Source organism: Corvus kubaryi, unplaced genomic scaffold (genome assembly GCF_017639235.1).
Source record: "Corvus kubaryi isolate FWS band 111438036 unplaced genomic scaffold, C.kubaryi_AGA036_p1.0 37357, whole genome shotgun sequence".
Classification (NCBI taxonomy): Eukaryota; Metazoa; Chordata; class Aves; order Passeriformes; family Corvidae; genus Corvus; species Corvus kubaryi.
The window spans coordinates 10,516,957-10,533,749 of NW_024581117.1; the positions used below are offsets into that span (position 1 = coordinate 10,516,957).

A 16,793-nucleotide genomic window follows, 5' to 3' on the forward strand; every position below is an offset into this window, starting at 1 on the left:
TAGATTTTCTTCTGTTGTAGTTTCTTGAGATTACCAAAGCTAAAATAAAAATAAACTTCTTTTAGCTCTCATAAACAGAGAACTGGCTTAGAGAATTAAAGATAGAGTTCAGAAAGAAAACAAATTTCTACTTTACCTTCTCCCTGACTTGTGAGTTTGGACAGCAGAAATACAGTACCAACAGCAAAACATGAGAGTTACACTGATTCCTCCAAATCTTGTCTCAGAGATGAGTCCCACAGCTCCCTGCAAAGTAATTGGTCTAATTAGGTGGTAGGAAGGAGCTTCTTTAAATTCCTCAGAAATTAAGACGTGTCATCCGCTTAACATCTTAGCATCTGTTACTGCCTCTTCCACATTTCTCTGCTACATCAGTCTGAAGGGCACTTTCCTGCACATTTGAGAGAGATTAAAAAAAAAAAAAATAAAACCAACAAAAGCCAAGCCCTTAAAACATGGAAGAAGTTGGCTCTTTCTTCAGTGGGATGAAGCATGTAAGGCATTTCACCCCCTCCTTATTTCTCAGTTTGGTGCATGTTTGCCTGGGTGAGTACAATAATCACTTTGTTAAGTAAAAATACAGGAGAGTACAAGCATAACCTTGAATCCTGTAGTTATCCTTACTGATGTGGTAATGTTGTTCTGAAATATTTTCCTTGGCAACTGGTCCTTGTGTAAGTGTTATCCTCTGTGTTTAGGTACTTGCAGTTTTGCTTCAAGTGGGCTATTTTGAACCTCTAACAGTCAGTCAGTAGAATGACAACTAATTTATTGTTTCTTGTTTTGTTTTTGTTTTTTTTTTTTTTTAACTTTGCTGTTGTCTGGCAGCAAGTAAGTAACTATTTAATTATGGCTAATTGCTCATATAGTAGGCATAATTTTACAGCAGGATGTGCTTAGAACACTGGGTAAGAATACTGGGTAAGGTACTGACGCACTGGGCAAGTTTCAGACCTGTATGTGTAGAGTAGGGGAGAGGTGTTCCATCACTGTGAGCTGAAAAGGTTAATTTTTCAGTGAAGCTGTCTGGAACTGGTTGAGATTTTTTAGGGAGATCTTGCTACTTGTTTTGTTTCTGTTGGTTTGGAGGTTTTTTATATACTCTCTCTATTTTCTGCAGTGTGAATACTGGCACAGTGGCAAGTAATTTTATTAAAAATATCCATACAGATACAGTTCTGAGGGTCCATTGCAGCAACTGGGTGTGTTATGCACTCATAGTATTCCCAAAACAGCTCCTGCTTACTGAGAGTCAGGTAACTGAGCCAGCCAAATAACTGCCACCTACAAAATGCTTTTGTTTGGCTTCTGTTTTGTTTTAATTGCAGTTCAGGCAAATTATGCCCCCTATTTCTTTGATAATGGAGCCAGAAGCACAAACGGGAACATGGCACTTCTCAGCCTTTCGGAGGACACGCCTGTTGGTCAGTATTAAAATTTGTATGTTTAAACTGTGAAACTGAAGTTGCTTGCTCTTATGATTAACATATATATTTGCTTGTAGATTGTTGCTATATACTGTGATCTTACACGTTTTTCTCTCTAGCTTCTAATTGGCCTCAATTTAAAATGACATGTTTGAATTGTAGCTGCAATTTAAAACATCAATTCTAGCTCCCTTTATTTTTGGCCCACCAATCTATTCACAGCTTCAGAGCACAGACCTTTGGGGTCAGAAATAAATTCATGGTGAGAGGCTTCTTACCAATTCTGTAAATTCTTATGAGAAGAAAGCCTAGTTGCCAGTAATTCTGGCTTTGATAAAAGCAAGCTGTACATTGAAAAGTAAGAGGCATGATTTTCTTTGAACACATTTTTAATGTTTACGTTAAACTAGTAGAAAATGTTTTTCCACTTGCAGTGAAAATTGCTTTGTCTAAATAACTGATGCTTTTTAAAAAGGTTTAGTTTTGTTTTATTGAAAATCCAAAAATTAATACAGTTTTCAGATCTCAGCACTCTGAGGCAGGTCTATTTATGCTTCTTTTAACTGTAGTGACACTAAGAAAAGTTAAATAAGAACAAAAGGTGATTTATAATCAATATTGTCTGTGGGGGAGAAATAATCTAACACCTAAACAATTATATAAAATATATATTAAGTGATGAACATCACCTTTTCTTTGAACTTGGCACTGAGATTTTATTTAGGATTTTCTTCTGTTCATCTGTAGCTTTCACAGGCTAAATCAGAAAAATATTTGATGCAAACTGGGTACTGAAGCACCCCTTTACTCATGCCTCATGCAGAGAGGAGCGATATGGCTGCACAGGGCGTGCACCCAAACACCCCCACCAGAGCTTAGACAGATGGAGAAGGCCAGGATGAGGGAGGGAGCAGAGGGCACAGCCTGCTCTGAAAGCCTGACATTGCCACCCACGACTTCTTAAACCTGACCAAGGTCACTCTGCTCTGGGAAGCAGCTGCCTGGGTTTGCTCAAAATCTCCATTCCTGACCCAGTGGTGTTAATGTCATCCAAGACCCATGCTGGGCCTGCCAGAGGGCGGGGAGAGGGGTATTTGGAAGCAGAAAATTCTCCTTTACCTGCTCAGCATGAGAAGAGGAGGGGGAGAAGGCAGCACATAGTGTAGAAGTGACACATCTCGACAACAAAAGGAGTTTGCTTGTGATGCAGCAGGAATTTGCTATAAGTTTGGTCATGCTCAAGTGGAAACCTCAGTTTGAAGGCCAACAGTAATGTAGGAATGTAGTGGCACTTGCAAAAGCCAGTGGCAGACCTAGGAGCTGTAATTTTTGCTGTACTTCTCCCTGGATTCTCATGGAAACTACATTTAGTTCAGTCTTGGCAATCCCTACCGTTCTGCTGATTGCTGGAGTTAGATTAGCCAGTGGAATCACTTGTCCAAGTGTAGATAAGGCTTGTAATGCCAGACAGCCACAAAATGTGACCCCAACTCCGTTTGTTTGGGGTGGTGCTTGCCAACTCCACCAGTGACACCGCAGGCAGTACAACTCACTTGCCGTCCAACTCCCACTCCCTGGTGTGGTGCCAGCCCGCAGACATTTCCAGAGAACCAGCCTCTCCTTGCCACCACTGGGAGCCTCCAGGCACCTGCATGGGGATGAGGAGCTAAAGATGGCACAGAGCCACAACATGGGCAAAAACATCCTTCCTGTCAGGGCTGCAGCACCACATGGTCTCTCCTCATATGACAGCACACCCTGCAGCAGTGAAGTACAGCAGCAATTTCCACTGCATCTGATCTGGTGCTCCAGCAGCCAAAAAAAGGACAGTGTGCCTCAACAGCAAAATAGCAGTGTGAGGGATCAGAACCTGTGTTAGTGCTCTCCTAATTAGCCTGAGTAAGAATAATGAGACATATGTGATGGGCTTACATATGTGCTTTTGTAACATTAGCAACCAGACTAGGTACACAGAGGTCTCTGGAGAGTTTGTGCTTTGCTTGCAGCAGTGATAAAGCTCAGGCTGCTCTGTCTTGAGTGCTGCTGTGCCTCCTGCCTACTAGCTTCATCCAGAATGTGCTTACATGTGTTGAAATTGGCTGGCTTGTATTTCTAATTTGATGTGTAAGTGTGGTTTAAAAGACAAGAGAGAAGCAGCCTCTCTCTGAAAGCTCCAAAAGACCTGTAGAAACCCTTGGGAAAGAGAGAGAAGACCTTACTTTTGAGAAGTCCAAATGTGGTTGCTTTGTCACACAGCTTCCAGTGCTCCTTTGTGCTAATTCCCAGAACACCTTGACAAACAGCTGTAAGTACTGCAAGGTCCTGTCTTCTGAAAGCACTTTTTTAAGTTCCATTGGAACATGGTTGCTTGGGATTTGCTTAATGCAAACTGCTGCTGCCCATGTCAGCACAGCCACTCCTCGGGGAGGCTTTGGCACAGACTCACAGAGAAGGGCACAAGCAGCACTGACACTTCAGTGCTGGGTGTGCTTTCAGCTTTGTACAGGGCAAGAGGACCAGAGTTCCCATCAGACCACATCAAGAACTTTGTGCCAGAGCTCAGTGCTAAATGGCTGCCAGGCTGGCCCTTTTCTGTGGCCCCAGTGATGGGTGCTGCACTGCAGAGGAGGCTGTTGTTCTTCATCACTTGCTCTGATCTCCTCCAGAAGCAGGAGCAGGAATCTGGTCTCCTATGTCCATGTGCAGTCCCAAGCATCCACACTCCAGCAGTCGTCTCTCAGGTTGAGCAGGATGATCAGTGACAAAACAGGGGAACCAAAACTTCCATATGTTTGATTCTGGATGGCTTCACTCAGGCTTACGTGCTGCAAAAATGGGCAGGTTGCTATTAGGTCTTCCCTGTCCTTACATAAAATTTGGAGTCATAGGCAGGATGCTTTTCTTGGCAGCAGCTGGTGTTTGATCTGTGCAATGCCACGGACAGCAGCTTTAATAAACCTCCAGAAATTTTACAGTTTTTGGCCCTGCTGAGATTGCAAGTGGTTGGCAGAGTAGTATGTGTTAGTTATATTCCCAGGCATCTGTAGGCAAGGGACATGCAACATTTGGGAACGCTGAAAGGAGATGATGGATTCTCTGTGTGGCTGTAGAAAGAGAAATTGCAGTGCTGCAGCTGTGAGAACACATCAAATTCATTGCCATTCTCCTATCATCCTTAACTTGATCTTCTTTTCCCTTGACCAGTTTTGCTTATTTATGGATAGTTGTAACTTGTCTACCAAGTTGCATACATTGTACCATAAGTTACCACAAAACCAGCAAATACTTTTTCTGTGTGAATGCTTCAAAGTATCTGCAGATTCCCAGATGCTATTTATTGCTGCAGGGCATGAGACCCCTCAAGGTAAGAGGGGCCAGAACAGCAGCCCCTTTCAGTGCCAGAGTTAAGAAGAATGGGTGAAGTTATAAACTGAAATAGCAGTTGGGGTTTGTGGTTTTGCAGGGCAGGTGGGTAATTAGCTCTTTGCATGTGTACCTACAAAATGTGCATGTGCTCCTAATCAAGGCCTTAAGGCTGGAGTGGGGTGCTATTTCAGGTTGTTTGTTTCATCTTACCTCATAATCCCTATAAGCCTCATAGTGGGGACACAGTGGGGCTGGGAACAGCTGCAGAGCAGGGGATTGAAGCATACTTAGAAGGCCTAAGTTCATTACTCTCTCAAAGCCCAAATATCATCAATGCTCTGGAGATCTCTGCATCTTGCATTTTTCTTTCTGGTTTTTCACTTGCCCCCAAATAGGCACTCTTCCCATTAAAAGTCAGTTTGCAGTGGCAATTCTTTGATCAAAGCTACAGCTGCCAGCTACCCACCTGGTGACTAACCCCATTCAGATCCCTCCATCCTTCAAGCTTCCCCTGTTCCTACACACTCCGGGTCTCATTTCTTCCCATCATTCACAGGTGACTGTGGAGAACCTTCTTGTCTCCTGTGGTACCCATCATTCTTGCCTTGATTCTGTCACCCTGGTCCACCTCTAGGAAAGCTGGGAGCTATCAGAAGCTGTGTTAAACACAGCTTGCCTTCTGCACCCCTGCAGCAGTGCCAGCAGTGCACAGAACAAAGCTCCCTGCAAAGCCAAGCACTGCACAGAGATGCTTTGAGGACTCACAGGTGTCACAGCCTTCAATTAATTTTTAATTTAATTCTTTAATTCTTCTGACAGAAACTGCAGATACATCAGAAAATTGCACTCAGATGGCTTCTCCTTGGAGTTGGTTGCTGTGGGTACTGCTGTCCATGGGGTGATGGTCCAGGCCCCGTGCTGAGCACTTGCTGCCGTATCCCGCCTCTCCACAACAGGCACTGGCAGCTGCAGGGCTTGTTTCGGCTGCTGCTGTAGCAGCCATGGCTTTTGGGCTGCTGATCCTGCCATGCCTGTGTTTTTCCAGCCAGCTGGTGCACCAGGGAGCAGGGAGGGAGCAGGAGTCGCCTGGGCATGGTCTGGAAGGAGCAGTAGCCAACAGTGAATGGGAAAGGAGCCGGCTTTGGGGTAGTCATGGTGTGTGATCCATGTCCCCCAGGAGCCTGAGCTCCCCTGTGCTCGGGGTGAGCTTGGAGTGAAAACAGGCATCTGTAGGCTTTGTGTTAACTGTCCATCTCCTTTTCTGCTCGGGAAATGGGCCCTTGGCTGAGACAGGTGGAGAGCAGGCACGTGACCCTGGGCAAGATACCATTTGCTGTGACATTAGGAACAGAGGTGTCTCATCCTGGGAGCGTGGCCATGCATGGCTCTCTCAGCATCTTGTTAACAGATGCCAGCTGTTGGTGGCAAAGGGCAACGGCGGGACTGAGCATGAATCCAAAATGTGCTTGGCTTGTTTAACTGACAGGGAAGGGATCTGATTGCTGAGTGTTGCACAGCAGAGAGGGAGAGCGTGTCTTCAATGAGAAAGCAAAACCAGCCCCAGAGCCCAGGGCAGAGACTGGCTGGGATTAAATTTGAGTCAAAAATGAAGTAAAATGGAGCAATGGCATCATGAGGCAGCCATCAGCCCAAGTGTCAGGAGCCAAGAGCAAATGATTTTTAAGATGGAATAGGAAAACAGAGTGAAAAAGCCTGGCATGGCTCCTGGGAGGAAGCCATAGCAGGAAGCAGCAAGAAGCTCCCTAGGGCTCCCCCGTCCCAGCCTGCTTCGTCATCCCCTGGGTACTCAGAGTATCCAGGTCTTCTAACTATGGCATTTGCCATATCCTCAAGTAAAGACTCTTCTATTCCCATATTTTTATGACAGGGAGAGGCTGTTTACTTGGTATCCTCTGATAAGATTTTAGCTGTCTTTTTCATTTATTTCCTTTTCAGCAAGTAGAGGCAGCACACTGAGAACAGATTTTTAATTGGCATTAACACTGTGCTGAGAAGTGTTCCTGGGGGTGTTAATGATATGGAGAGTACTGTGCAGTGAAATTACAGTTTGGAAAAAATAAGGAATTATAATGATTTAGAAAATAAATTTTGATCCACAATCTAATTTAAAAGGCATGCAAATGTTCTGTATTATGAAAAATTAAGTATCAGCTTTAGCTAAAAAGCAAACAGTCCAGTGTAAAGATCAATGAAGTCTGTCATTACTTGCTCAGAAAGCTCAGTAATCTCAGCCTGTACCAATATCAATGTTTCTTCTCACATTTAGCAGCGAGAAAGTTCCGGTCTTCCTTATAAGAAAATTCTAAGAAAATGTAGGAAAGAAAACTGTGAGCTTGAAAAAACAAGCCCAGGTTCAAATGGGTTCACATAAACTTTGCCAGTCTGTTCTTCTCCAGCCCTGTGCCCCTGAGGAGTGGTTTGCACTTGTGTACTGCTGGTATTGGTATTTCAGGGCAGCCACAGCCACAGCCACAGCAGAGACCTTGTGCCTGGTGGTTGCTCTCAGGCTCCAAGAGAGCCCAGATGTGGTGTCCATCCTGTTTCTCCATGGCACAGAGAGCACCGCTCAGCAGCTGCTGCAGACATCCACACAAGCTAGAAACAGGCAGGACAGCCAGCAGTATGGCAAGTGCAAGGGACAGGAAAAGTTAGTAAGAAGGGCAGAAAAGCAACTGAGAAGTAGAAACAACTAATGACCAAAAAAAGCAGTATATTTATAACGATGTCAGTGAAATGCTGACAATTTACACCTTAAGTCTCCAATTGGACCCAGCTGTGATATTAAGACAAAGCTTTTGAAAAACAAGAATAAATGAGTCAGTGCTGGTGCTGCAGAACCCTCCACAGTTTTCAGATTTCTGTCTCTTATATGGATAGTTGTATCAGGAAGCAGGTGTCCTCTCAGGATACTATTTTATATCAGTCCTAGTTAATCCCTCTCCTTTCATTTCCTTGTACTTAGAGAGTTGTTACAGTGTCTCATCATACCCTCATTGTCTTTCCCTAATAATTTTTGGGGTCACAGTTATAGATATGTTGTTATTTTCCACTCTGTTTTGTGGGAAAAGTGCAATAAAAATGTGGAAAATGTTTTGTAGTTTTGTGAACTGTTTTGCAAGTCTTGATTATCTGTTGGCTGGCTGAACCAGCTCGTAACAAGGTCTCTTGTTTGTGCTCTTGTGGGTGCATTGGTTTTTGCAACGTGAACATTTTTCTGAACAAAGTTGCCCAAATATTGCCCTGGTAATTATCATAAGAGAGTTTACTCATAAGTGAGCACAGATTCCACATGGTTTGGTATAATCTCTTGCTATGACAAGAAGACAGCCATGCTTTGCAAGTATCACCACTGATGGCTGGATGTCCCATGTCCATTAAGGCCCCTGAGCAGCTTCACAGTTGGCATGACACGGAAGAAGTAAATGAGGTCCAAAAGGTTGCCCTGCAAAACTGAGGAAACCTTCTATAAGCTGACCTGTCAACGGTGTGGGCAAAGCTCTAGAATTAAACACAAACTTATAGATCTGGTCAGTGATCTCTGCTACTGAAGAGAGGAGATGAGAAAAACATTATCACTTTTGAGTACTGAATTAAAAATCTCTCAAACTCGGGGCCAGAGTAGTTCAAAACTGAGCGTCTTAGTGTTCTTTCTTAACTATATGCTAACTTTCTTAGCAGGGATCCTTCCATCCTGTATTTGGGTTGCGTGCACAAGCAAAACTCACTAGTAACTAGTGAGTCACTTAGCTACAGTATTTTCAGTGCAGAAGGCTTTAGATGTAAAGCACAGTTTCTGTCCTTAACCTCTGCAGCTTGAATATCTCAGGTAACTTACCCAAGGCACAGCGGATTGGAAAGAAACAACCACAGTGGTTTATATTTCAGGCTCAGTTAACTGGTGTTTGTGAACTGCTTGAAGTTTTTTGGATTAAGGTATTGAAGCAGAATGACATGTAAGTTTAAAAAATAATACTAATAAACACTCTCACCATGCTTTGAAAATATGGGTGTTATAACTCCCCCAGGAATTATCATTTATAATACACGAAGTCAGTTTACTGGAAAAACTGACACCAACTTCTCAATGTTTAAAAATAGAAATAACAGTCTTTCTCCAGCTTCTGAAGGAAATACATTGATGAATTTGAAAAATTTATTAATTGGTATGAGCATGAGTGGGTGTGTCAAGTAAGGAATTTAATGAGAGCGAGCTAATGAGTGGGAGTGAAGTAGGAAAGAAGATTTTGCATCGATTAATTCTGAAAGTGAGAAAGTATGAAAATGTCCTTGCACATCCTGAGTTCCAGAGCTTGGGTCCCATCCTGTGGGAGCTCTCCCTGAAGGGAGATTGCCAGATTCTCTGCCTGCTAGTTTGCAATTCTGTTGTTCCCACAAAGAAGAGGTCTGTGAGGGCCTTTTGGTACTGCTGAGATTGTCATGCAGTTGTACAACAGCATCACTTCTTGGCTGAGAGCTGGCCAGGAGCTAGTCACCTATGTAAACCCTTGGATATGAACAGTACTGACCTGGGTGCAGCTCCACTGCAAAGGGCCTGAAGTGACAGAAACCAGCACTGATAAACTCAATTTAACCAGCTGGCTAAAAATTTGCCATCAGGACTGTTGAACTATCTGCTTATCCTTATTCCCCAGTAAGTGGGTTTGATTGACAAAACCTTTTCCTGCTGCAGGGTAGCCAAGTTCCTAAGGAACAGACCAGTGAAATACTCACTGATTGAAGTAACCACAGGGAAATGGTGTTGAATATCAATTTTTCAGGTACCCATGTGTACACTCTGAATGGAACTGATCCAGAAGGAGATCCCGTGACATATGACCTGACCTATGAAGCTGGATCAAGACGCTACTTTTCTGTTGACAAGAATCTTGGAAATGTTACTCTGATCGAGGAGCTTGACAGAGAGGTACAATCAAATGGCACCACGCCAGGTGTTTGTGGAATTTATTCCAGTTTAATTTGATCTGAGGCTTTGAGGGACAATGCCAGTTTATTTGCTCCTGAAGCATGTAATATACTTTAGAACTCTAAGACATTATACTTCACTTGTCATGTTGAATTCCAGTTGACTCGTGCCACTAACATTGCTATCAAATTTTTCAGCTGCTGTCTATCCAGCTTTTTGCAAAAGATAAGTTTATTCTTTATTTCTATCTTTCCCACCCACACCCCATCAAGAGCTTAGGGGCAGCTACAGTCATCAAATCCTCAGACAGGGGACTCTCCTATCATTAGGAAGAAGCAGAGATATGTGTAAGCAGTGTTCCAGGACACTCCTCTAGTGCGTCACAGCCCTTTAGCCAATGTAACCATGTTGGTTAAAGATGCCTAAAGGCAGCCTTATTCTGGCAACACAGGCATTGAACCCTTCATATCTCCTCACAGAGAAGCTTACACAATATTTGGTAAACTCTTTAAAATTCTGTATACTGAGACAGAAGAATTTTGTATCAAAGTGCCACTTTAGGGAACATGTCTTGAAAAAGGTGACTGATTTTTATTAGCACTTTTAGAAGCAACAGGGATTACCAGAGCAACCATCTCCTGACAGTAGCCACAGAAGGTTCAAGGAGCCTGTGGCTGGAGCTTCTGAGGAGTCTTCCTGGCCTCTGCTGGGATTGCTTTGTGGTATTAGTTGTTGCTTTCATCTGCCTGCCTAGACATGTTTAAATCTGCAGCCCCTTTTCCAGTCAGGACAAACACCATCTCTCTAACAAAAGAATTTTCTTCATTTACAGAAGGAAGATGAGATTGAAGTTATTGTCAGTATTTCAGATGGCCTGAGTACAGTAAGTATTTAATTATGGTGTAGCTTGTCAAACTGTCTGTCCTCACATACCTACTCCTATTAAATTACCTTAAAGGGACCATCTCATTTGATCAGAAAACATAATCTCATTACTTCCTGTCCCAAGAGCCACTGAACTCACAGTTACTCAAGTCTCACTTCATCTCCTTGCTCAGCTATTTGAGGATAATTACAATGTAGTGTGAGCTGAAATAGTGACTTAGCAGCCTGCAGAATTACAGCAGCTTCCTATGAAGTTTCACTGCCAGCACAGTAGGATTCGTGCCTAAGATCTGGAGGCTTTTTGGAGAAATGTGTGACATTATAGGAACTAGTGCTGGGCACCCAAGAGCTGCCTGTCCCCCACCCCCACTGTTTCTCTAGCATGACGTTAAGAAGATCTTCTTAGGCTAATGTGGTGGGGGTTTTCTTGTCTGCTTCTAGATAAAGCTTTGTTCACATCTAATCATTAAGGACTTATCTGAGGCACTGAGCATCCAGTCCTACTTCCACAGATTTTCTTGGCATTTTCAATTTACAGACTGATGCTGTCACAGCCAGGATAGCAGTCTTCCAGTAGGAGGATATGGGCTTCCTCACTAGAGATACCACAAAAGTGGGACCCTCTTCTTATCCACAAGACTGGATAAATCTAGAGCTCTTCCTCATCTCAAACAAATTAATTGAGATTATTACAAGAAATGTTTGGGAGGTTCCCGCATCCTACCGGCACAACTGCCCTAGAAACCTCTGTAAACAGGAAATAATGGGATTCATAAATAATGGGACTCATAATATGTTCTTCATATTCTACTCCAGGTTTCTGAAAAAGTCAGGATCCTTGTCATGGATGCCAATGATGAGAGCCCAGAGTTCATCAATACACCTTACATAGTCGAAGTCCCAGAGGTTGGTGAAGTTCCTTTGCATACTAGAAATACACTTCTGTGGGATGTAAGGAGGGGCTAATATGTTTTCAATAAAATAAAAAATAAATAAATAAAAAGTTAGGCAGGATAAACTTGCATTTTTTTGGTTTAGGGTTTGGGTAGATATATAATATTCACTGCAAACTTGGGGAATAAGTCTGTAGGTACTTAAGGCGTGCTATTTTTGGGGTAAGTTCCAAGATGTGAGTCGTCGTGAGTTTTTAGAATTGACTACAGTGGGAATAGGATACACCCTGTCTCAGCTAAAATTTTCTGTTACTTTTATTTCACAAAGTGTTTCTTTCTTCCTGTTTTCCAGTTTTAACCTCTTCCCTCTTTCCTTTCTGTTCTTCAGTTCCCTCTTTCTACCATCACTCTCTTTTTCTGCCTCCCTGCATGCTCATTTTTCACTTCTTTTAACTCACCTGGTTTTCTGCTTCTTTGTGACTCTGGTAACTCTTTCTGGTCACAGAACACTCCCTCCAGCAGCAGTATCTTTAAGATTGAGGCAATAGATAAAGACACGGGTTCTGGAGGAAGCATCACCTACTTCTTGCAGGTAAGGTATTGTCTGTACCTTCACAAATTGTCTCTCACTAAATGAGACTTCACAAAGCAGATTTTAAAAAGATTTGGGGGGTTGAGACTGCTGCTAGTGCCTATAGGACCAATTTTTTACCATGCACAAGAAACTAAGTATTGGCTGAAGGGATGTTGTCTGATTGCAAGCAGCCAGGAGTGGTCCAGCAGGCAGGAACGGGAACTGGAGTTGCCACTGACGCTCCTGTGATTGCCAGCAGGACCCCTCATGGCAGGGCTCTTACTGGCCCTTCCTTTGGAATGATGGGGAGAGCAAGGTTAGCTCATAATCTTGTATGCTTATGGGATTTCTAACGCATGAAATAGCTTTCTTTAGGAAGCAAAACACACTGGAAATCCATATGTGGTCTTTAGTGTAGCAGGCTGGTGCATAATTGATACCTGGATCACAGTATGAAATGAGAGGTACTAAATCTTCTCCCAGACAAAGCAGTGACTGCCTGGAACCAGCCTTTCAGTTGCTGCCCACTGGTGAAGAACTGAAAGGGCTCCAGATTTAAAGCTGAACTTCTGTATTACAGATCTTCTGTATGCCACAAGGGCAATTTTTTGCATTATGTCCTTCAAATTCCTTCTTCCTGCGGGCAGTTTCATCCAGATTATCTGCAGTTCCCCTTATTCAAGAGGAAGCATGAAAAAAAGCAAGCAAATTTGTTGCAATATTTAATTTTGGATACAAATATGGAGACAAGTTAGAAGATATTTACATAGCACTAAAGCTAATCCTGTTAAGAGCTTGGGCATACCATGAAAGAACACTTGAGTGCCCTGTTTAGCTTTGTTTTCACAAATTGTGATCCATGTGCAGGATTCAATTTTGCACAGGGCTTTTTCCAGAGGGCTGATAGTCTATGAACCAAGGGACAGAAATTTCAAAATTCTATGTCTAGTTTGTAATATATCTGTGTGGCAAAAAGGATATAAAGTATGTGTACTGGTTGAAAAAATCTTGCCATGTCTTTGGACACAGTCTCTGAGAATTCTCAAGTTGCACAGAAAAAAACCTCTCCACAAGTCTGATGTAGGCAGGTGGTGATGTCTTCTGGAATGGCCAAGATTATCTGACAGTGGCCATTGTTTCTGGATACAGGAACATAGGTGTTTGTACAGATCTCTCCAGTTCAGAAGAATGGAGGGAGGCATTTTTTAGGCCTCTTTTAAAATCAGATGTCTTTTAGATTTTGTTTGTACGTTACAAAAATCACCAGACCACTACTGTGTTTGACAATAAGCTATACATGCAAATTTCCTGCTTTTTTTTAAACCAGTAAAACTTTGAAACACTAAGGGGTAACACCTTTTCTTTTTTTCTTCCTTTTCACTTCATCTTTTTTTCTGTTAAGTCTCCCTATCTCTTTCCATGCAATTAACTGAGTTAACCAAAGTTTAAGTTTTCACAATGAAATATAAAAGATTAAAAATAACTACATTACAAGTTCATTACATTCTGCATAATGAGAGACTTGTGGTTGGTTCATGAATTGTTCATAAACACACAGAGGTGAAATTCATCAAATACATTATTCACCCAAACCGTATCATTATTCTAGTCTTCTCCCTTAGCAGATGAAATAAAAGATGAATCCCTATGGCAATCTTATTTCCATACCTGTAATCTCTGGCTGTTTCTTCTTTTCTTTTCTTCTAGAACATCCATGCTAATAAGTTTACAATAGACCGTCACAGTGGTGTCCTGCGCATCAAAACAGGGGTCACCCTGGACTATGAGAAATCAAGAACACATTTTGTTGTCGTCGTAGCCAAGGTAAAAGCCTTTTATGTGAGACTAGAGGAGGTGGGGTGTTGTGTTTGAGTGGGACCAATTAGTTCAAATACAAGTGCTGCTGAAACATGAAGGCAGCAGAGTAACTCCTGCTGTAACATCTGGAGGCATGGGGGGCAACATGGAAAAGTGAGGGAGGAAAGGTAGCTGGTGTCTGCTGCTGAGCAACATCTGCTCAGCAGATTTGGAGGATTTGGAATGGGGTTTCCTACATTTTGTTCATGTCAGCTGTGTCATGAGACTCACCTAGAAGTGAAGGGTTGGTGTATCCAGGCTTCAAGAAGCATCAGCCTGTGAGCTCAGGGCTCCTCATGGTGCCCAGGGCACAGCCCTACCCCCACAAGGAAAAACCCCTGGCAGGCAGACGGGCCACAGTCATTACCCACAGTAAGGCACAGGGCACAGCTAGACCCAGCACAGCACAAGTGATGGATTTCTTTTCTGGAAATATCTGTGGGTGTTTCTTTCTTTCACTTCTCTGCTGCCTCATGGCAGTAGCTTATGTAAATCCTGCAAATATTGCTGCACATCCCTTCTTGCCTGACGTTCCCAGCAGTGCTGTGCCTGTGACTTGGCTGAGGATTCATAACAGGCATTAAAAGTTTAGAGATTCTGAAGTCTCTCACAATCCTGTGGGGACCTGTCACTCAGACGGACTCACGTGGGTGGAAAGAGGGCAATTTTGCTGTAACTTATGGGGACTTCGAGTTTCTCATATTTTTTGCAAAATGTACTGACCTTTTCATGTATTTTTTAGCCAAGGTTCATTTGAGGAGAAGTAACAAAATTTGGCTTAAATTCTGTCTTTGGGGCAGTAAGGAAGAAAAAAAATCAGTGTATCTTTTCAAAAAAATTGGCATTTTTAGAATTGGTACTGCAGGCATGTTGAACAATTCACACTCTTACACACCAGCATGACTGCTGACCTACAGCTGGTGCTCTGAGACTGAGCGTGTCTGAAATAGCGAGTCATCTTCCTACTTGGCTCTGCTGTATCAGTCATGCAGAGCTGGTTGTAGCCAAGTCCCCAGACTGTTTACACACACAGTGTGACTGTCTCGCAGGTTTTGGCTGCACAGCTCCTCTGTGCTTGCACTTTATCACATAGGAGTTCCCAGGAGACTATGAGCATGTACACTGTTTATTTCCCCCTAGAGATGCACTACCATGCTGCTGGGCACTGTCTTGTGTTCATGACAAGACTATATGTGGCATGAAAAGGTCGCTAACATTTTGCATCAGTTTCTAGTGTTCTTTTTTCCCAAAAAAAACCCTTGAATTCCCTGTCCCCTCTCTAAAGATCATTTATGACTGCATATATTGGCTCAATCACTTTTAATATAAGAAATTACTTACGAGGCACTGCAAGCTGTCTTCCTAATCAGAGAGAGAGCAGGAAAAATGGAAAAGAGAAGGGAATAGGGCAGCACAGATTAATCGGTGTGTTGAGAGAGAGAAAGAATTCCTGGAATTGTGCTTCTGAAGGCTCATGAGGTCCATGCAATGCCTAAGCTGATTGGCAGGCATGCTTCAGCAGAGGCATCTGACGATGACTTCTTTTTTAGGATGGTGGTGGGAAGCTCAGGGGAGACAACAAAGTGTTTTCAGCCACAACAACAGTTACTATCAATGTGGAGGATGTTCAGGACACTCCTCCTATGTTCATCGGGACTCCCTACTATGGATATGTCTATGAGGACACGCTCGCAGTAAGTTCTGGTTTTCATCTATGGGAGAACAAGTGCAGCCTTTCCCATCTCAGTCAGGGTGGTCCGAAGGTTTCTAGCACAGGCTTTACTGGAAATGGGACCTAAACTCTGATTTGACTCCTAGATGAAATGAGCTGACCAAATCTCAGACTTGTTCTTACTTATGTCTACTGTGAATTTGCCATAGAAGGCCTCCTGTTGTTTTCATTAAAATCAAAAAGGATTCTGCCCATTTACATTGGTCTAAGCCCAGACAGTGCCTAAGAGCTCTTCTGTAGCTCAGACTTCCAGAGGCACTTGGCTGAAGGCTTAAGCAGGCTGCCAGTCACCTCACCTGAACACGTTATGGTAGAAGCCTTCATGTGTTTGTCTGCTGAGTGGTCTCACAGTGCTTCTATTTTCTAGCTCTGGTCAGTCTGGTACCAACAGTTGGTTGTACAAGGTGTGGATAGAATTTATGCCCAAATACTTCAGACTCTCTGTGTTGTCCCATGGACATCACCTGGGGACAAACAACCCTGACATCCCCAAAATGCAGGACGCTTTCTGCTAAGTGATGGCCGGTTAGGCAGAATGGGCCAGGAAGACCTCCTAGGCCTAAACACCAACCACATTATCAGTCAAGCAGGGACATGGTTAGGAGAACTGGTTATTTTCAGCCACATATTTTTGAAGCTGCAAACTAGTAAGTTTTCTCTGTATCTAGGCAGTGACATGATTGTGTATGGATCAGCTTTCGCCCTGATATATAAGATTTAATTAAAATTTTCTTCATATATTGGACAAGAAATGGTGTCTACCCATGAAATTACCCAACATTAGGCTATTGATCAGTTTAGCAGTGTGATTGCACTCTGTTCATCTGACCTTCCCTTGAGTTTCAGGAAAGATTGCGTCTTACCTTTCTGTCCAGAAATGTACACTGCAGTCTGTGCATGAGTATGTACTGCAGTTCACTGCAGAGGCTGTTACATTTCAGCAGGGCAGAGAAATAATGCTCATGTACTTTGCAGGTGTTTCGAATGAATGATATTACGTATATTGATTTATTCTGCATGTTACATATAGATCTTGAAATAACTATCAGGTGCACACAGGAGTTAGTGTTTACTATGGAAATGAGAATCAATAAATGTTAATTACATCCAGCTT

At 42.9% G+C, this 16,793-nt stretch overlaps 1 protein-coding gene across 4 annotated transcripts in view; it reads left to right on the forward strand.

Moving 5' to 3' along the window:
* Nucleotides 1-217: 217 nt before the first annotated feature.
* The window catches only part of CDHR1 (cadherin related family member 1), a 45,558-nt gene continuing 28,982 nt past the window's right edge, over nucleotides 218-16,793 (forward strand). Inside the window, exons 1-9 of one of the 4 annotated variants that reach the window (XM_042033221.1) lie at nucleotides 218-546; nucleotides 829-831; nucleotides 1,329-1,424; nucleotides 9,593-9,738; nucleotides 10,571-10,621; nucleotides 11,440-11,529; nucleotides 12,022-12,108; nucleotides 13,798-13,914; nucleotides 15,498-15,641. In XM_042033221.1, the coding sequence (XP_041889155.1) occupies nucleotides 456-546; nucleotides 829-831; nucleotides 1,329-1,424; nucleotides 9,593-9,738; nucleotides 10,571-10,621; nucleotides 11,440-11,529; nucleotides 12,022-12,108; nucleotides 13,798-13,914; nucleotides 15,498-15,641 (825 nt within the window). In that variant the 5' untranslated portion in view covers nucleotides 218-455. The remainder of the gene's footprint in view (nucleotides 547-828; nucleotides 832-1,328; nucleotides 1,425-9,592; nucleotides 9,739-10,570; nucleotides 10,622-11,439; nucleotides 11,530-12,021; nucleotides 12,109-13,797; nucleotides 13,915-15,497; nucleotides 15,642-16,793) is intronic. The other 3 variants (XM_042033217.1, XM_042033218.1, XM_042033219.1) reach the window with 3 other exon arrangements.